The sequence below is a fragment of the Sciurus vulgaris genome (assembly GCF_902686455.1).
Source record: "Sciurus vulgaris genome assembly, chromosome: 10".
NCBI lineage: Eukaryota > Metazoa > Chordata > Mammalia > Rodentia > Sciuridae > Sciurus > Sciurus vulgaris.
In genome coordinates, this window is record NC_136470.1 from 82,665,261 (window position 1) to 82,687,830 (window position 22,570).

General features: G+C 34.9%; 1 protein-coding gene across 2 annotated transcripts in view; it reads left to right on the forward strand.

Moving 5' to 3' along the window:
* GMNC (geminin coiled-coil domain containing) overlaps window positions 1–22,570 on the forward strand; it is a 41,998-nt gene that overhangs the window by 15,197 nt on the left and 4,231 nt on the right. Inside the window, exons 1-4 of one of the 2 annotated variants that reach the window (XM_079155826.1) lie at window positions 16,564–16,922; window positions 18,715–18,889; window positions 20,688–20,776; window positions 21,742–21,858. In XM_079155826.1, coding sequence (XP_079011952.1) covers window positions 16,920–16,922; window positions 18,715–18,889; window positions 20,688–20,776; window positions 21,742–21,858 — 384 coding nt within the window. In that variant the 5' untranslated portion in view covers window positions 16,564–16,919. Of the gene's footprint in view, window positions 1–16,563; window positions 16,923–18,714; window positions 18,890–20,687; window positions 20,777–21,741; window positions 21,859–22,570 lie in introns of those variants that run through there. The other variant, XM_079155825.1, reaches the window with a different exon arrangement.

Sequence of the window (22,570 nt, forward strand, 5' to 3'; positions counted from 1 at the left end):
AAATGACAGTTCTATGCTATTTACAAGAATCAGAATAAAGCCAGACTCAGAAAGTCAAGACCATATATTTTCTCTTACATGCAGATGTTGTGAAGAAAAATAGGGAAGAAAAAGGAACCTCCTGGAAAGGGAAGATCGAGTGGTGGAATGGAGAGTGGGGGTGGGGGAGGGAGGAGAGGAGAGAAAGTGGAGGTATTGAGAAAGGAAATACAACGATGTATGCTATAATTCACAATTAATTTTTTTTTAACGTCAGAAAGAAAAGAAACTTGAAAATCTGAAAGTAGGTACAGAAGAGAAAGGCAGGAGTAACAGTGTCCCAAGGCTGACTGTAGGTTTGAGAGCTGTACACAGAGTTCAAAGTAGGGGCCGTGCATGGACAAAAGGCACGTTCATCAAGAAGGTATGCAATTGTCGACCGCCGTATAACAAACTTTAGTAGCTAAACATTAAAGGTAAGAACTACTAATCAGTTCATTGGCAACTTGATGAAAATGTAATTAAATGAAAGCTTTTTTTTTTTTTTTTTTTTTTTTTTTTTTTACAATATCAGCATTTTATTTATTTATTTTTTTTATTGTAAACAAATGGGATACATGTTGTTTCTCTGTTTGTACATGGCGTAATGGCATACCATTTGTGTAATCCTAAATTTACATAGAGCAATGTTGTTTGATTCATTCTGTTATTTTTTTCCCTTCCCCCCACCCCTCCCACCCCTCTTTACCCTCTATACAGTAGTTCCTTCCTCCATACTTGCCCCCCTCCCTAACCCTAACTCTAACCCTTCCCTCCCCCCCATTATGTGTCAACCTCCACTTATTAGCGATATCATTCGTCCTTTGGCTTTTTGAGATTGGCTTATCTCACTTAGCATGATATTCTCCAATTTCATCCATTTGCCTGCAAATGTCATAATTTTATCATTCTTTATGGCTGAGTAATATTCCATAGTATATATATACCACAGTTTCTTTATCCACTCATCAATTGAAGGGCATCTAGGTTGGTTCCACAGTCTGGCTATTGTGAATTGAGCAGCTATGAACATTGATGTGGCTGTATTTCTGTAGTACGCAGATTTTAAGTCCTTTGGGTATAGGCCAAGGAGTGGGATAGCTGGGTCAAATGGAGGGTCCATTCCAAGTTTTCTAAGGAATCTCCACACTGCTTTCCATAGCGGCTGCACTAATTTGCAGCCCCACCAGCAGTGTATGAGTGTACCTTTCTCCCCACATCCTCGCCAACACCTGTTGTTGCTCGTATTCTTGATAATCGCCATTCTAATTGGGGTGAGATGGAACCTTAGGGTGGTTTTGATTTGCATTTCTCTTATTACTAGAGATGTTGAACATTTTTCCATATGTTTGTTGATTGCTTGTAGATCTTCTTCTGTGAAGTGTCTATTCATTTCCTTAGCCCATTTGTTGACTGGACTGTTTGAATTCTTGGAGTAGAGTTTTTTGAGTTCTTTATAGATTCTGGAGATTAGTGCTCTATCTGAAGTATGATTGGCAAAGATATTCTCCCACTCTGTAGGCTCTTTCTTCGCATTGCTGATAGTTTCCTTTGCTGAGAGAAAGCTTTTTAGTTTGAATCTATCCCAGTGGTTGATTCTAGCTTTTATTTCTTGTGCTATGGGAGTCCTGTTAAGGAAGTCTGATCCTAGACCAACAAGATGAAGATTTGGACCTACTTTTTCTTCTATAATCTGCAGGGTCTCTGGTCTGATTCCGAGGTCCTTAATCCATTTTGAGTTTAGTTTCGTGCATGGTGAGAGATATGGGTTTAGTTTCATTCTGTTGCATATGGATTTCCAATTCTCCCAGCACCATTTGTTGAAGAGGCTATCTTTTCTCCATTGCATATTTTTGGCCCCTTTGTCTAGTATGAGAAAATTGTATTTATTTGGGTTTGTGTCCGTGTCCTCTATTCTGTACCATTGATCTACCTTTCTATTTTGGTACCAATACCATGCCGTTTTTGTTACTATTGCTTTGTAGTAGAGTTGAAGATCTGGTATTGCAATACCCCCTGTTTCACTCTTCCTGCTAAGGATTGCTTTAGCTATTCTGGGTTTCTTATTCTTCCAGATGAATTTCATAATTGCCTGCTCTATTTCTGTAAGGTACGTCATTGGGATTTTAATTGGAATTGCATTGAATTTGTATAGCACTTTAGGTAGTATGGCCATTTTGACAATATTAATTCTTCCTATCCAAGAACATGGAAGATCTTTCCATCTTCTAAGGTGTTCTTTAATTTCATTCTTTAGTGTTGTATAGTTCTCATTGTAGAGGTCTTTCACCTCTTTTGTGAGATTGATTCCCAAGTATTTTATTTTTTTCGAGGCTATTGTGAATGGGGTAGTTTTCCTAATTTCTCTTTCTGAAGATTCATCACTTATGTATAAAAATGCGTTGGATTTATGGGCATTGATCTTGTAACCTGCTACTTTACTGAAATCACTTATGAGTTCTAAGAGTTTTCTGGTGGAATTTCCAGGTTCCTCTAAATATATAATCATGTCATCAGCGAACAGGGATAGTTTGAGTTCTTCTTTTCCAATTCGTATCCCTTTTATTTCTTTGGTTTGTCTAATTGCTCTGGCCAGAGTCTCAAGAACGATGTTGAATAGAAGTGGTGAAAGAGGGCATCCCTGCCTTGTTCCAGTTTTTAGGGGGAATGCTTTCAGTTTTTCACCATTTAGAATGATATTAGCCATGGGCTTAGCATAAATGGCCTTTACAATATTAAGGAATGTTCCCACTATCCCTATTTTTTCTAGTGTTTTGAGCATGAAGGGGTGCTGTATTTTATCAAATGCTTTTCCTGCATCTATTGAAATAATCATGTGATTCTTGACTTTAAGTCTATTAATATGGTGAATTACGTTTATTGATTTCCTGATGTTGAACCAACCTTGCATCCCTGGGATGAAACCCACTTGATCATGGTGCACTATCTTTTTAATATGTTTTTGTATGCGATTTGCTAAAATTTTGTTGAGAATTTTTGCGTCGATGTTCATTAAGGATATTGGTCTGAAATTTTCTTTCCTTGATGAGTCTCTGTCTGGTTTAGGTATCAGTGTGATATTGGCTTCATAGAATGAGTTTGGGAGGGTTCCCTCCTCTTCTATTTTATGGAATACTTTGAGAAGTATTGGAATGAGCTCTTCCTTAAAGGTTTTGTAGAACTCGGCTGAGAACCCATCTGGTCCCGGACTTTTCTTTGTTGGTAGGCTTTTGATGACTTCTTCTATTTCAGTACTTGAAATTGGTCTATTTAAATTGTTTATGTCCTCCTCATTCAGTTTAGGCAATTCATATGTCTCTAGAAACCTGTTGATGTCTTCGAAATTTTCTATTTTGTTGGAGTATAGATTTTCAAAATAGCTTCTAATTATGTTTTGTATTTCCATCCTGTCTGTAGTGATATTTCCTTGTTCATTCCGAATTTTAGTGATTTGGGTTTTCTCTCGTCTTCTCTTTGTTAGTGTGGCTAAAGGTTTATCAATTTTGTTTATTTTTTCGAAGAACCAACTATTTATTTTGTCAATTTTTTGTATTGTTTCTTTTGTTTCAATTTCATTGATTTCAGCTCTGAGTTTAACAATTTCCTGTCTTCTACTACTTTTGGTGCTGTTTTGTTCTTCTTTTTCTAAGGCTTTGAGCTCTAGTGTTAGGTTGTTTATTTGTTGAGTTTTACTTCTTTTATTAAATGCGCTCCATGAAATAAATTTCCCTCTAAGTACTGCTTTCATAGTGTCCCAGAGGTTTTGATATGATGTTTCTTTGTTCTCATTTACTTCTAAGAATTTTTTAATTTCCTTCCTAATATCTTCTGTTATCCATTCATCATATAATAGCATATTGTTTAATCTCCAGATGTTGGAATAGTTTCTGTGTTTTACTCTTTCATTTATTTCTAACTTCAATCCATTATGATCTGATAGAATACATGGTAGTGTCTCTATCTTCTTGTATTTGCTAACATTAGCTTTGTGGCATAATATATGGTCTATTTTAGAGAAGGATCCATGTGCTGCTGAGAAGAAAGTGTATTCACTCTTGGTTGGATGGAATATTCTATAAATGTCCGTTAAGTCTAAATTATTGATTGTGTTGTTGAGATCTATGGTTTCTTTGCTCAATTTTTGTCTGGAAGATCTGTCCAGTGGTAAGAGCGGCGTGTTAAAATCACCTAGTATTATTGTGTTGTGGTCTATTTGGTTTCTGAAATTGAGAAGGATTTGTTTGACATACATAGATGAACCACTGTTTGGGGCATAGATGTTTATGATTGTTATATCTTGCTGATTTATGCTTCCCTTAAGCAGTATGAAATGACCTTTTTTATCCCTTCTGACTAACTTTGGCTTGAAGTCCACATTATCGGAAATGAGGATGGATACTCCAGCTTTTTTGCTGAGTCCATGTGCATGGTATGTTTTTCCCCATCCTTTCACCTTTAATCTATGGGTATCTTTTTCTATGAGGTGAGTCTCTTGCAGGCAACATATTGTTGGATCTTTCTTTTTAATCCAGTCTGCCAGTCTATGTCTTTTGATTGATGAATTCAGGCCATTAACGTTCAGGGTTATTATAGAGAAATGATTTGGTTTCCCGGTCATTTGGTTCATTTTTAAAATTTTGTTTATTTATTTGTTTGACACAACTTGTTTCCTCCTTTATTTGACAATTCCTTTAGGATAATTCCTCCCTTTGCTGATTTGCTTCTTTGTTTTTCATCTCTTCCTCATGGAATATTTTGTTGAGAATGTTCTGTAATGCTGGCTTTCTTTTTGTAAATTCTTTTAGCTTTTGTTTATCATGGAAGGATTTTATTTCATCGTCAAATTTGAAGGTAAGTTTTGCTGGGTATAAGATTCTTGGTTGGCATCCATTTTCTTTCAGGGCTTGAAAAATGTTGTTCCAGGACCTTCTAGCTTTTAGGGTCTGGATTGAAAAATCTGCTGATATGCGTATTGGTTTCCCCCTGAATGTAATTTGGTTCTTTTCTCTCACAGCCTTGATGAAAATGTAATTAAATGAAAGCTTTTAATGTTTCTTTTCAAATTTGAGTAATCTAAGTACTTCATTAAAATTAACTTAATCCTCACCCCAATGGCCCTGGAAAGTGGACATGATTATAAGATGTATTTGCAACTGAGGAAAAGTACAAAAGATAGATAAATCACAGATTTTTTTAAGACGTTCCATTAAAAATGGTAACTCCCTCATAAGTAAAAAGAAAGGGAGTAAAATACACAAGATTAAAGTAGATAAGACTTAACCACAGAGGATATTAATAGAAAAATAAATGTTATTATACAAAACTCTACAGAACACATTTGGAAATCAAGAGATGTATTTTTTTTGGGGGTGGAGAGAAATAATAAATACCACAAACAAGTAAAAAAATTGGAAAATTTGAAATGAATCCTTTGATTTCACAGATGATTTCTGTCCAATATCTAAATAGAAGATACTTCAGCTGCATTAAAGCAATAGAGGAGGATTCACTATCAAAAATCCTATAGAATTATTTGATAAAATAGAGTAGCCATTTCTAACGAAACACCAAATGAAAACTGACTGAAAAGAAACACTTAAATTTAACACTTGGGCATTTGCAAATCACATGATAAATATTATTGCTCTAAACAGCAGATGTTTAAATACTACAGTAAATAGAAAAGGCTTAAAACCATGTCATTTTAAGGTCAAAGTTTGGATAGGGAGGCCTGCTTTTAAGATTAGGTTTCAATATTGGCTGGAGGTGCCCTTAAAGTACTAGGGTAAAGATCAAATTAGTGTCGGTATTGGAAAAGAAAATTTCATTTTTTTCTGCTCTTCATATGACTCTGTATAATAGAGGAGATTCTAGAAAAATCTAACACAGTTAATATGGGAGTCTGTAAAGAATCTAGACATAAGACATACATTTAAAAATCAGTAGTTATCTCTTTGGCTCTCAGTTACCTATAAATGAAAAAAAATTAGACCCTCATTCATATTGCATAAACACACAACAGAAAATACCTAGAAATTAACAGAGAGAAATTGATTCTATATTAAAAGTATATGTGCATATATAAACAAATATACAAATATATGTAATCATCTGTATATTATATAAAATATACATGTGAAAAATCTTATGAAGGTCATAAAATGTTCTAAATAAATGAAAAAACTTATATACTGCTAGTTAACATTGCAGTCAATTTAGAAAAAAAGAGTCTGGCAATATCTATTAAAATTATAAAACCTTTAACTCAATATTCTCCTAAGAATCTATTCATACTAAACCAATAACCATTTTGAATATATACAAAAAGTATTTTGTTCTGTAATATTTATAGAAATAAAAACTATGGAAATAATCTAAGCATTCATTAAGAGAGGAATTGTTTATTATGTAAAATTATAGAGCCAATATAATATTTTAGACAATGTATTGTGTTATAACCAACAAAAATAGAACGTTTTGAAAGTTATTCCAGTTTACTTTACTTCCAGTACATTGGAAACTTCATGAAATATATTCACAATGAGAACTTTTAATATGGTTATTTTGAAATTTGAGCAATCTAGAAATTACATAGACAATTTACACAGTATCTTTCTATTCCTTTGTAAAATACTGTTTTAAAAAGTCCTATATATTATGTATGAATGTATCATAACTAGATGTGGGTGAATATTTAATTGTAGTGTCATGATTAAATTGCTTAAGTGGGAATGTTGGTGGAATGGTGTCCAGAAGGGGGAGGAACGAGTTATCATGTGCTGCATAATAACTGACAACAGAACCTAGTGTAGCTTAAATCAGTGGTTCTCACCTGAGGCTGATTTTGCTTCTCAAGGGACATTTTTTATAATCAGAGCTTATGTGTGACACAAATTAATATATCAAGTTAGTGCCCAGGCTTTCTGATTGTCTTGTCCAGAGTACCAATCAAGTCAATCAAATACACAGTGAAGACTGAGATAGAGTATGGCAGCAATATGGTAGCTGAGCTTCATAAGAAATTAAGACTTAAGAAGACTGCTGTCTATAACCCACACAGCAACAGATTTTTAAAATAAAAGGCTAAAATTTCATGTTCTTCTTCCTCCTCCACTATTCACCATTAGTCTTCCTCATCAGAGACTTGGTCTGAGACAATAACAACTGTATTTTTCTCATTCATCATTTATTCTAATATAGAAGAATCTGAGTGGAACAGGGTCTGGAGAGGGAACTTGCTGCCTTAATTTAAGACACACTGGATGGGTCTATCAGGGCAGACACACTTCTTTAGGGAACTGTTATCTATTCTCAGTATGAAAAAGTATGTATTGTCTCTCTGACTTCTCAGTAGTATTCAGTATAGAGTGGTGATTGATGGACAGTATAAAGTACCCACACTCTAGAGCCAGAGGCTAGGGTTGCTGTTAAGCATCCTACAAAGTAAGGCTAACCTTTCACAATGAAGAATTGTCCCGTCCAAAATGTCACTAGGGCAATGTGAAGAAACTCTTCAAATGACAATATTTATTTTGTTTACAAATCTGCAATTTGGACAGGAGAGGACTGGATAAGAGACCGCACATCTCCTCTACTCAGTGTTAGGTTAGAGGGCCAGACCTGAAATCATGTGAGGCTTCTCTATTTGGGTTTAATACCAAACAGAGATCTGAGCCTCTCCGCTGGAACAAACCACAGTTACCCTCTCTATGTGGCCTTGTTTTTGTCTTAAGTGTGTACCTGCACTCCAAGGTTGACCTTTCAAAAGAGTGAGAGGAAGAGAAAGAGAGACAAGTCATTCGAACTTTAAGAATGAGCCTCAGAAGCTCACCAGGTCTACCAGACTCTTCTTGGATGGTTCAGTCACAAAGTTCTGTGTAGTTCAAAATGAAAAAAAATAGACCCTGACTCTCAATGGGCATAGCAAGCTTGTAGAACATATGAGAACAGACATACAGCTGTAGTCATTTTTCATGTCTTTTTATAGTTTCTTAATGGCATACTGTATATGATTGTGGGATTAATTATGTTGCATTGATACATGCACAAATCTATTTGATCCATCTCATTCCCCAGTACCTTCCTTTCCCTTCCCTCCTTCTCCCTCTGATCTACTTGCTCTACTCTACTTGCTATAACCAGTTTTGAAGAATATATTCTACTACAGGAGCAATATAAGAGGTTACGAATTTTTAAATTTATTTCTGTAAAACTATCTATCACTGTTCATGGACATTTAGAACTGGTAAAGTCAACAGTTTTACATGTGGATACCATTTATGTTCTTCTGTGAATATTCATGTTCATTACATATTTTTATTAATTTAAAAGTTTTCATATATATATCACTTTATTATTTATTATCTTGCACATAAAAATGGTGCTTTTGATATCACAAATATTATACCCTGAATAATGATGCTTAAGTAAATGAAATAATAGGACTATTGTAACTGTAATTCTATTTCAGAATATTAGATAAAGGTTTCTCACGGTATTTAGAATAACCAAAAATACATTAGAATCACTTTTTGATATTCCCAATATATTGTAAAATAAAACTATAATAGCCCAATACTTCCAATTCAAAATGAGACTTATAAATGCTGCAGAGTTATTAAAATTTCTAATCAACCATAAAAGAATAACATTGATTAATATTTGTACAGGAGTTCAATGTTCCAGTTAATAGTTCTAGGTTTTCACTTAACAATTAACAGGTTTGGGGTGGGAGGATGTACTGGGAGTGCTATTGGCCAAATTATATTGTTATATTGTGTCCATGTATGAATCTATAACAACAAATCCCATCATTATATACAACTATAATACACTAACAAAAAATGTGGGGAACAAATATAAATACAGAAGAGTTGGAGATGTTAAAATTGGAGATTTTAAAGTACCATTACACAGACAAAATGCAGATGCTTAAGAACTTAAAAGAGGAATATGACGAGTAAAGAGATGAGAAATATTGGTGGAAAAGTGGAAACATCAAAGAAATCCAGATGGAAATTTTAGAAGAGAAAAATATGGGATCATGGGGCTGCAGATGTTGCTCAGTGGTAGAGCACACACTTGGCATAAGACCCTGGGTTCAGTCCCAAGTACTGAAAATAAGAGAGGAAAAAAAAAAAAAAGAAGAAGAAAGAAAGGAAAGAAAATATAAGATCTGAATTGAAAATGTCAAAGGTTAGTTTTCATAGGATCATAGAATATTTCAAACCAAAGAAGAAATCATCAGTAAAATTCACTATAGAGTAACAAATACAAGCTCAGAGACCAAAGAAAGAAAAAAGAAAGAGAAAGAAAGAAAAAGCCCTCCTGGGAGGGTTTCAGGAGATAAGAGGAATCAGATTTGCACGATTTTTAAAACAGTTTTAAATTTGTGGGTAAGAATGAAATAGAACATTTACTTTCTACCACAATCACCACTAAACATGCAAATCTAGTAATCCAGTAATGGTAGGAACATACAGAATATAATCTGCATTACTCTTCAAGGCCCTCAACTTTAACTATGTTTTTATTCCACAAAAATATATTACTTCTGATCAATTCTATGATTATATATATATATATATATATATAACTTTTTATTATTTTAAAAGCAAAACATCCTGCTATAAAGTTTTGGGAATATACAGGATAGAATCATAAAATAGAATTATAAACACACTTCTCTTATGAAAAAAGGACAGCATTTAAACATCATTATGTTTATGTCTGGTTTTGAAATTTGTTTTAATACGCTTGTATACATTTAAATATAATTAACATAATGTTATTTGTCTACGTCTTTAATTAAAAAATATTTTCTATGAATACACAATCCATACTATAGACAGCTCTAATTTATTGAAACCATCTATTATTCTTGAATATTTTTTATGTTTACGAATGTCCCTTATATAGATGTGATGAAGACAGTTGTAAATTATTTGTATCTAAATTTGTTAGCTTCATGAATTAATTTTTGTGTGTGTTTGCTGGTTTAACGTTCTTAAAATATATTTGCATATAACCGAATGTCAAATAGGTGCACTATGTTCCCCCTGAATACTTTTTTTTTTATGACAAAGCATTTGATTGCAGTCATGACATTCTTTTCTTACCCTCCTGAGTTAGGAAGAAATAAACACAAAAGACATGGAAATGAAAGTTCCCTTTAGCATTAAAACACAAAGTTTTATGGTAAAGCTTAACTTGCATGTGTAGTGTTAAATAGGCTTCCTAATATGCATTGCTGATTAATACAGATTCAGTCACTATCATGAGTGACATTGAGGGTACAACACAACTTCAACTGTCACAGAGCTACTCTGTAAGCTTTCCCAGGAGAAGCAGAGAGCCCGACACATAGACACTGACATTGGCATAGGGGACCAAATGCTCCTGTCCTTCACCAATTGAACAATTTGCACTTAAGTGAATTATTGTTCCTTTAGAGAAAAATGAAGAGTGGAGAATAAATCTTTGTCAACATCTGAACGTTTCTAGCTCTAAGTGTTTTAAAGCCTTGGGCATCACTGATTGCTCCAGATGCCTGCATTTTATATATATATAAACATAAATAGGAACATACACATCTAGATATATATTAATGAATACCCAATAATTCATAAAAGTAATTCCAAGTAAAAGTTTTTAAAAGATGCACATTATGCAATTTGAATTCTTCTTAGTCGTGCTCATGGACAAAAACCACTTTTTAAAGGACTTAGTCAATTCGTTTGCTTGTCTTGTGGTACTTCCTTTCCCAAAAGGAGGCTATTGAAATGTACTTATTTGTGTAAAATTATTGGCTATGATTTGGTCATGCAATGCTGATACTGCTGTCCCAGAAGTAGCAGCTGGGAGGCTTCTGGTTGGATAAAGAAAAAATAAAAATAAAAATTATCTGCACTATTGTCACCATAGCATTCTTTATCTAATGTCATAGAGGATATTTAGAATTTTATTTTATTTTTGATAGGGTACTTTATTCATCTTATAATACGTTTATTATTGTAATGATATCAAGCATTTTTAGTTTCATAACAATAATAATTCTCCATGTTTTTCACGGATTGCTTTAGAATATATAAATGCTTCCACTGACTATAGATTGGCATTGTGCTTTCATTTTCTAAAAAAGAAATATGTCAAACAGATGTTAACTAGAAAAATCCAAATTGCATTAACACAAATATCAAGTAAGTTTCTTTGATTTGATTATTAATAAGATGAATATGTCAAAAATATAGGTCATTAAGAAGTCAGTTAATACTTCACACATCTTATAGATCACAAAAACACGGAATTATACCTTTACTATAACTGAAAATATCGTATTTAAATACATTTATTTGTCTTTTTTTTCATGAAAGAAGTCAACTCATTTCAGGTTCTCTGATAATTCCAAGGCTAGAAGGAACCAGGTCCCCAGTTGTCCTATTTTAGTATTGAAGTCTTAAGCTTTTTGGAAAAAGCAGACCTGACTTCCTTATTTCTGCATCTTCAGGATACAATTAGATGTCACAGTTCCTGCCAATTCACCTTTCAGGCCTTGAATGCCTGGTCAGCAATCTAGTCATAAAACTCTGCAGCAAAAATCCTTGGGAGGAATTTTTTGAGCATTGAAGGCACAGAAGCTTAGTTTGTAAAAATACTGGTGCTCATGAAAAAGAAATTGATTGTATTTTAAATTACAGCTGGACTAGCTATTTTAACCATTTTCTAATGCAATTGAGTAAAGTGTGTGTGGGGGGGTTGGGTAGAGATGTCTCTGTTTTGTTTTGTTTGAGGTTCCACATCTCTAACCTTTGTCACAATGCAAGATATATTTCAATATTTTGAAAGTATTTTCATGTAGTATTGATATTATTTCATTCCATTTTGATCAGATAGTTACCATGGAATAGAGTTTCCCAACTTTTACACCCATGCACAAGAGGTCACAGGCCTGTGAGTTATCAACTTCCCCTGTTCTCAGGGTGACCTGGTGAGACGGGGAAATGGGAACTCCCATGCCTGTCAACAGCCTGGAGAAGCCTCAACATTTTATTCTAGCTTGCCACAAATATTATTTTGACCTTTTATGAGAAAAGTCAGAAAGCAATGCTAACAAGTACAGAAAAGGTTTGCCTCACTTTGCAGTGAATACAGATCTGCATCCATTTCCTAGTTATATCTCAAAGATGAAGTGAATAGTTTCCATTTTAAAGATATGCCCTTAGGCTGAAAATATTCAACTTTGTGAGTATTACTATAGTATGTGATTTGCCTTGATAAAATGCCATCAAGTACACACTGTTAAATTAAGCAGTCACTTAATGAGTCGATAAATAACTGAAGATAGCTATAAAGCTATTAAAATAAATTCTGACTGAAACATCCAATAAAATAGTATTACAAACCACACACACTTGTGCACATGTGCATACATATTTCCATATAGAGCTAGTCTGACTCAGTCCCAAATGGAATATTTCATTCCTGAATTGATCCAAGGTCTTTCTCTTTTCTATCTAGTAAACTGCCTCAACTTTTTTCGAATTTATTATTTTTTACATTTTTGTTGCTAGAATTAAAAATTGACTCTATTTTTCATGCCTTTTGTTCATGTAGATACAGTTTTTATCACTGCATAAGTTGTTGCATATATGCTGGCACTACTGGCAAGTAGTAAGTCTCAGTCTATATTAAAATGGTTGGTTTCTGCATATTATTCTGGAAGGGTAAATTCAACACTATGCCTCAACAAATGGAATGTGTCAGGTTCTTCAGATATGCTAAAAATGCAAATGTTAAATCCATCTAAAACATCTTCTCTAAAGATGATGTTTTCTTTACCTACAGATGAAATCAGAAATATTATCTTTATTATTACCCGGAAGTACAACCATTGAATCAATGGAAAAAGCTATGTTTATAGAAAAATAGGAAAATCTTTATTACATTCAGTATTGAATCCACTAGTGGGATAATAATGGGGTTAAGTGAAGGAATATTCCATATGCCTATCTATTTATCTTCTTGGCCCACCTCTGCTCACACTCTACCCTTCTCTGTCTGCAGACTTGTATTTTATGCAAGTCAAATTACCTCTTATTTTGTTATATCTTTGCCCAGACAGGAGATGGTACCTTGATTTAACAATTGGACTGTTTTGAGCCACTTTCCCTTTAATGCCATCACTTTAGGCACAATGCAAAGGGTAGTTTTAACTAATCTTATTATTCACAGGTAAAAACCCATCTATGTGGGTTCCATCGACATCACTAAGAAATGTGAACCTCCTTCTTTCATAAATGTGGATTAAAAACTGCTGAAGGCTTTCCCATTATTGTTCACTGGATGTAATTTTCAAAAGACTTATCGTAACAGTAATAATTAAGCTTATACCTCAGTAGTAGATGTTAAGTAAGATGACATGAATAAATCAATTATTAATAATTAGGAATTTTTTCCTTATTTTTTGACTTGAGAAAAGACTTATGATTTGATTTGTGTTATTATGTCAACAGCTCTTTGCTGTTTAGGGTTCCTCTGCCATCTTATACTCCCACACCTATGAAGCTAAAGTAGTTAATGATTTGCCAAACATTTTTATGCCTAATATCTATCAAAAGCTTCTTAAAATTATATCTAATCCTAAAAAAAAAACTTATAAAATGTAGCATTCTTTTTCAGTTAATTTAACAAACAAGACACAGGAACATAGGTGTGTTCAAAGACAGAATTCCTTACCCCTAATAGTAAAAAGAGATACTATTCATTATTTAGTCAGCAAATTAGGAAATTGTTAAGCATTAGTTAAAAAAAAAAAGGCTAGCTTTTCAAGTAAGCTTCTACTGTATGTATTTACTAATTTACCAACTAAGCTAACAGAGTTAAGATAATCCCAAGCAACTCAATCTCAGCATAGCCAAAGTTGAAACCTGGGTATATTTTGATGCAAAGCTTATGGTCCTTTTGCATACCAGTTAAGTCAATTGCCTACTTTGTATCATTTTTTAAGCCAAAAGAAAATCTGTCTTGCAGAGGCTCCCGTGTCATTTGTGAAAGTTTCCAAAAACATAACTCAGTCCTCCTTTTTTTGTCCCTGCTGCTCATCACAAAATGAAAGAGGGTTTTGCCAAACAGATTGTGTTGTTGGCAGGACTAAAAGCATGAGCAGTTCTTTGCCTTGAAAAAGATCACTGATTCTTAGGAATTAAATGCATGTTGATGTGTTCTTCTTCCCCATCATCTCAGGGTCATAAGCCATTGCATCCTTTTCTCTTGTAGGGTTAGAGTAGAGAGGGACCACTCCTTCGTGTCACATACTGAAACAAGTCAACATTGAGTGATCCAGTTCATCTGCATTCCAGGCAGGGATCCCCAAATCTGCTACTGTTTTTTTTTTTTTTTTTAAAGCCTTCATACAACACTTTTATTTAATCTCTCATCCATGGTCCAATTTTTTTTTAATTTATTTTAATTAAAAATCATAAATTTACATAGGGCAATGTTGTTTGATTCTGTTATTTTTTCCCTTCCCCCCCACCCCTCCCACCCCTCTTTTCCCTCTATACAGTCCTTCCTTCCTCCATTCTTACCACCCTCCTTATCCCTAACCCTAAACCTAACCCTAACCCTAACGCTAACCCCTCCTACCCCCACTTATATGTCCTCATCTGCTTATCAGCGAGATCATTCGTCCTTTAGTTTTTTGAGATTGGCTTATCTCACTTAGCATGATATCCTCCAATTTCATCCATTTGCCTGCAAGTGCCATAATTTTATCATTCTTCATGGCGGAGTAATATTCCATTGTATATATATGCCACAGTTTCTTTATCCATTCATCAACTGAAGGGCATCTAGGTTGGTTCCACAATCTGGCTATGGTGAATTGAGCAGCAATGAACATTGATGTGGCTGTATCTCTGTAGAATGCTGATATTTGAAAGTTTTTTCAAATAAACTTTATTGGAGCAGGAGAAAAGGACTACCCAAGACAGGCATGTTCCTCCTCCTTTCCTTTCTTAAATTTGGATATAGAATACTAAATTAACATCCATTCTGTCCTAGTTGTTTGGCTAAGTGCTAATGGTTATGAGTAGAGTACAACGAAGAATGAAGAAAGGTCACAGCTGGAGTAGAGAAAGGGCTGTGCAAGCCAGAATCAGTCGCTAATCCTCAGTTCCTACATCATGCCATAGTAGTTTGCTAGGGCTATCAGAACAGACTGGGTGGCCTTAGGCAACGGAAATTCATTTTCTCAAAATCTTGACGCCCATGATCAAGGTTTCGGCAGGACAACTGGTTTCTCCTGAAACCTCTCTTCTGGACTTGCAGACAGACGCTTTATCTCTGTTTCCTCCCATGGCCTTTCCTTTGCACCTACCACCAGTGGTATCTCTCCCTTTTCTTATAGGGTTAGGGCTCCATCCTTTATAACCACAGTCAACCTTAACTACCTCTTTAAAGACCCTGTCTCTAAATACAGTATCATCAGGTATAGGGCTTCAACGTATGATTAGGGGGGACACAACTCAGTTCATAACAGTGCCCATCGCACAAAAGGAAATAACAGGCAGTAGAGATAAGTTAAAGTCAAATGCCATATGCAGAGTAGTTAGGAGCACACATGCTTTATTTAGGCAGAGGTTCAAATAGAAAGTTTGCCTCTTCCTAATTGTGTTAATATTAGTGAGTTTTCTTAACCTTAGTGCTTCATTCCTTATTGCATGTAACAGAGACAGTAAGTGTACTGCCTCCTATTGTTATCAAGTGTTTTTTTTTTAAATCTATTTAGATGGTAAGTTGAAATAACTTACCATTAACTATTAATTGAAATAACTTACCAATAACTATTACTTGTAGATAAATACTTTTAAAGATGGTGTTACTCTTCTTTCTACTGTAGGTATAGTATTTTGGAATTGTGAGAATAAAATGTAAAAGATGGAGGAAATTAAATACTTTGAAAAGTATTAACTTATACTATTTTATCTTAATTATAGTATTTATTTTATACAAAGGTAGTCGTGAGGCTAGTCCTACACAGAGAAAGATGTTTTAGATTTCTTAATGTGCAGCTTAATTCATTCTTTAAACAATCTTTATTGAGCATTTATTACGTGTCAGAAATTGTCCCAGGCACTTTGGAGACAGCAATGTGCAGAAATCGCTACTCTTGGGAAATTTACATTCTAGAATTGAAAGATATCACCTCCACATTTAACATTCACTTCAGGAATTGGGTGAAATAAGGCCCATCAAATAGGGAAAATAAATTAATTAAAATAAACTTACAACATAATACAAGATGACTTTAATTTGTCACCATGTGATCAGAAGATATGTAGGCATAATACTAGCTTTGGGCCTTGTAGGACTGGTTTCCACAAGTGCTGCCCCATCCCTGAAATACGGGTCTGAGTCCAGCTGTCCCTCACCCTCGCCCAGGCAGACTTGCCGCCCCGCCCTGCCCGAATGCGCGTGGCTCAGGAGGGAGCGCTGGCCGCAGGGTCCGGTGGGCAGTGCTGCGCGGCCACCGCCAGCCTCTGACGTCCAGTGCCAGGTGCGCAGCCAGCCCGCATAGGCGCGGGGTTTGAAGCGGCGCAGCACAGCCGGTAGCCGCGAGTCGACGGGGCCCGACCCGCAGGTCCCAGGTCCCGCTGTGGTGGTCGCGCCAAGTGCGAGTGACTTGGACTTCAGCTGGAGTCTCCAGGCTCACGTCACCTGTTTGACAGCCTCGCACCAAATCAGAGGGCAGCGCTCACCAGGAGCCCCGAGCGTCACCGGCTCCCGAAGATTAGAACTCGCCTCTCTTTAGTTCCTCCCTTCATTCGGTTTAAAGCTCCCACTGACTTTACGAAAAAGTTAAGTGTGAACTCAGTTTCTTCCGCGCTTTCTTCCACTGCAAGATGGTAAGTGAGGAACCGGCGTTAGCTAGTCGGCTGGCAAAACCTTGGGCTCTCAAAGCTAATAAACTTTGCAATGAGAATTTATTCCATTTTAGGAGCAAGTTTTCTTTGCTACCCACCCATTAAAATAGATCCTCTCTGCTGCCCTGTCTCCTCTTTAGTATCTTCTATCTTCTGTATCTCTCCTTCCCTTCCTTTCCCACCGCCTCTCTCCCTGTTATTTCTGTTGTTTTTATTCTTCATATTTTCCTCAAATCTCTCCTATTCACCTGCACTCACTTTTCATTCCTCCTTTTCCTCCAGATTATGCACATATTTGCAAACACTTGGAGTTGAACTACTCTAAGAGTATTTGGGGTTTGTTTTCCTCTCAGGTGTCAATTGCCTAATAGTTTAGCTCGAATTCCAATAACCTCAAGGAAGGAGTCTGCAAACATGCTTTTAAAATGAAAGAAAATAGCTCTTGATAAATTTTTGGCTTAACTTCTTTGGTGTGCACTGCCCAAGCTGCACTTGCTTCTGAGCTGATTTTTTTCAGAACTTAACTCACTGGGAACATTAACAAAGTGTGACTTAATTGACTCATTTTTTCCCCTTCTGTTTATGTTATGACCAAGAAAGTACTCAAGCCAACAAAAGAGTTGTAGTGGTCAAAAAGAGTTTATCCAAACCTAGGCTCTGCTTGAATAAATGGTTTTTACCTGATTAAACATTGACAAATAATTAGGAACGGACTGTTGTACAAATTAACCCAGGAAGGCTGCATACCTGCCCGTTTGGAGATTTGGAAAGAGTGTATGTTTGAGGTTTGAGGAGTGGCAGGCAGGAAGGTATTCCCTGAATCAGAACACAGTGGAAAACATACTGCAGGCAGTTGTGGTGACAAGATAACTTTGCAAAGGCTTTGAGTCTTAGTGATGGAGAGAACTAGAGCTTGCTGTCTTTGCTTATTTCTTTCAACTTTTAGATGTTTATTTGGAGAGATGTTACTCTTCTCAGATTGGAGTTAGGAGTAAAGTTTATTTAATTACCTACAAGGAACAAAGATTATTTAATTATCTATAGAACAGACATAGAGAGAATATATATATATATATACATATACACATATACATATGTACTTGTACATATCTATATGTATGTATGCATATTTATACAAGAAAGTATATGTATATATATATCTACATGCATGTATATGTGTATATATGCACACACACACACACATATATATATACACACACACACATGCATGTACATTACACGTGTGTGTGTGTGTGTGTGTGTGTGTGTGTATTCCTATTCAGATCTCCATAAAATCCAACAGAATCTTAGTTTGGAGGAAAAGAGGAAGAGAGAAATAAGACAAGTGTATGATTCAGAAGTTAGTTTATATGATGCCACGTCCTGGTCCTGCTTTTTCATCCTTTTTAACGGGCTCTTTGTCTTTCAAGATGATTAGAATAGAAATATAATTAAGATAGCTACTGAGTGGCTTATTAGGTGAGCTAGGCTTTGCAACAGAAAATGCAAATATGATTCATCCAATAGTGGTCTGTTCTTTGCTTAAGAGACCTATGGAAATGTTAGGAAAGTCATAGGAGCTGATTTCTTTTTAGTTATTATAATCAAACCACTCAAAAATTAATCTGGATCTATACTTAACACCTTTACTATTTCTTGGTTCACTGCATGTAATTTTTGTGTTTCTCCCACCCTTCTCTCCCTCCAAATCTCCATCACCCAATCTCCTGGGACACCCCCCTTCCACCCCAACTCCTTATACTGAATTTCACAGAACACCATTCTGCCTTGCCAAGACCAGTATTTTGCAGGAGACCAGAGCTATAATTGCCCGTATTCCACTACAACTTCAGAAACTAGTGTTGACGTTTCCACGGAGACTTGGGTCTCTTTCTGGGCTGCTGGTCTCCTGGACAACAGTGAGCCCCAACAAGCACCACAAGGACAGGGTAAGTTCTGCTCTTCTGCTTTAGTGGTAGACCTGAAGCCCTTTTAAAGCACTGTGCCTGCAAAGCATCATGATCTGGGACTCTGAAAAAGGGATGTGATGGAAAACTTAAGTAAGCCCAAAGATTCCAGAATTGTACTACCATAATGCCTGCTGTTTTTTACTTACCAAATAATGAAAATGGGATTCTTCCTCATTCATGTTGGACAACACCTGTTTCTCCCTATACTTTATAGTTCTTGTAGATTCCCAACTCACTGAGAGTCTGTCTGGGTCAGATTTTATAAACAACACCTAGTAGGATGCTTTTGGAGTCAAGATACTAGTTATAGCATTTCTTTTGGAACTCAAGAAAGTTTCCCAAGTATGGATAAATAAATAAGAATGAATAACTTCATCTTTTATTTCATAGAGGAGATTCTATAGACAATGGCTTATAAATAGAAACAATTATTCCTTTAACACACACACACATACACACACAAAAGACTTTCAACATGGGAGGGAAGTATAACATTGATGGGCAATTATAGATAGCATTAATCTTGACTTGAAGCTTAGTGAACAATTCTTATAAAATTAAATGAATTTCTGTATTAATATTCAAATTTTTCTAAAAAGTCTCAGATATCTTAGAATTAAATACCTGTACTGTTGTTTCTGCCACATGGTTCTCTGGTGGAGGCAGGGGTTAAGGAAAGGCACAAAAACAAAAATGAAAAGTCCCAAAATATTAAAGCACACTTACGTGTCATGGAGAAAGTTATTCAGTTTTACTTTTTCACTATAAGCAACAGCAGAAACAGAATGCCCCAAATCTGAACTCAAACTCTTTATAAAATTGGATTCTTGTTTCTTTACTCACCACTCTACTTTAATAAAAAATACTTCAATAAAAGAAGTTTAAGTAGAATGGGGCAAGAGTCAGAAGGGTAATAATGAGAGGGAAAAAGTAAAAAACCAATTAAGCATGCCCAAATGCTTTGATTAACAGGCATAACTTGCTGTCAAATTAGAAGAAGAAATTCTTTGTAAAAGCATAAAAAATATATAGATGAAAACAGTTGAAATAAAGAAGGTAGAGTTTTGCAATTTTTATCATGGTCTTCAAAGAAATAAGGTGCAAATTATTTAAAAGTAGAAATTGCTACCACATCGAATAATGAATTATATCCATCAGATTTAACAGTTAGGGATACAGAAAGGGAAATGGTAGCATCACAAAATGTTATTTGATTATCAAGCTAAACACTATATTATTAAGTGCTGAAGCTTAGAAAATAAAATAAAAATTAGAAAAAAATAGTGGGATTGCAATGTTATGCCTAGTGGAAGGGAAGGGTTAATAAACATTTGAATGAATTAATGATACAGCTGAGAAAAATCTTATTTTAATTTAACCAACAAGAATATATATAATTATATAAATAATTATATCATATAATTATATATAATTATGTAATAATTATACATAATATATATTTATATATAATATTTATTATTTATATATATATAATATTTATTATTTATATATATATAATGTGACTGCTTAGTTCCAAAAAGTAAGAAAAAAAAAAACCCACCTCTTTAAACACACTTTGGCATATATTGTATAAATATTTGTCTGTCACAGCTTGCTTCCTTCTTCTGAAAGTTTTAAATATTTTGTTCTGTGAGGAAGCAATAGCTATTTTTAGAAAGGTAATTGAACCTATTGCACTTTGGGAATGGTCTGTTGAGTTGATTGCACATAAATCACAAGTGTGTTTCTCTGCTACCAATTTTGTATTTTCACACAGGGTCATCTTCTAATTTGAGTTTTCCTATTCTGGACTCGTGTTCCTGGGAAGAGGCTCAGCTTTCCTCACAGCTGTACAGAAATAAGCAGGTGTGTGTGGATAGTCAGAGCATTGAGACTGGCCAGGTGTCCTGCAGTCCATTCTCCACTGCATCTTCCCTTAAGTTCATACTGCTTCTTTTTCCTTTTTAAAATCACATTGACTCAGTTTAGAACTAAAATGTGTCCAGACAGAGAGAGAAAAGTTAGATGAAAAATCTCTCTCCCTCCTGTTTTTTCCTCTTTCTGTGCCCCCCCAAATACACACACAAACACACATACACACACAAACACACACACACACACACACACATAAATAACACTCTAGGAAGACCTAAAGTCAAGCTCTGACTTTATCAGATTTCAGCTGTGTGACCTATTATGTCTTCCTTTTCCTCATTTATGAAATTGGAATATTCGTGTGGCATATCGCAGAAGGGTTAACAAAAAGACCAAATGGAATCATATGTGTGTCAGTATTTTTAAAGGATAAACATGGATAATTGCCTGAAGAATTAATGATGATGACAAAAATTTTTTTCCAGATATTGCTTCATTTTCCATATTTTGTTCTTAGCTGTTCCCCAAAAGTAATTTAAGCTAGTGGACTTGTAGGCAGATCAAACTGAGTGTGGCACAAGTTAACCATCTTTTTTTTTTTTTTTTTAATGTGCAAGGAAGGAGTCCAGGCAAACCTTTCTAAACACCCTTTTCTATATTTAAACAGTTGAATGCTGCTCATTTTCCTTTCTGATTCCCTGTGGTTATAATTTTAAAAGTCATATAATCTCCTCAAATACTTTGTAACAAATGAAAAATTCAGAGCACAAAACTGAACAATCAGGTGGTAGGAGGTTGTTGATTTCAATCTTGGAGGATGAGGATTCCCTGAAATTGTGTTCATAAAGCAAACAGAAGAATAATCAAGTTTAAGAAGGCTGAGGAGCAGTGGCATTATTATAAGGTTACAAAGTCAATACAGTGGAGCAACCTTCACCATTGTCTGCTTTTTGCAGCTCCAAGATACTCTGGTACAGAAGGAAGAAGAACTTGCTAGGCTACATGAAGAGAATAATCACCTCAGACAATACCTGAATTCTACTTTGGTTAAATGTCTTGAAGAAAAGGCCAAGGTGTGTAATAATCTCTTTTATAAAATCAGGGCAGTGATTTAAGAAAGGAAACCATTTATGTAAAATTCCTTGATTAAAAGCAAGAAGTGTACTCAACAACAATGTGTCATGGGATACATGAATAGGATGAATAACATTTTCTTAAGGAAATCCATTAATTTCACAAGAACTTTTATGTATCATTTCTTAGAAGTATCTAGATTGCAGATTCTAGCCAGACATTATTTCAAAGGAGTTTCTTATGAATCAAACATTAGTCAAGGGAATTGCTGAGAAAACAAGTTTATCAAAAGGAGAGTTAGATGGATGGAATGTAGAAATCAGAGATTTTAAAACTCAATTGTTTTAATTATCTTCTGACTTTAGGAAAATCATTCTCAATTAGGGATTCAGTTACCTTTAGCTATAAATTGATGAGCTAAAAATCTGCAAAAAATCTCTCTCAATCTCAACGATGACTGGAGCCCAGTATCTTGAGCAGCAATTAGGTATATACAATAACATTATCTTTTATTCACATTTTTTCTTATACTTTTAAATGACCTATTTCCAATTCAAAGATAAATAGCTTTCCTATAGTCTCTTTTTGTTATTTTTTCTCAAGTTTGTGTTTTTCTTACTATATATTTGCCATTATGTTATCATTATTGTTTCTGTGATCAATTTATACCTTATTCCTAGAAAACCTGTATTATTTGATATTGTGTAATCT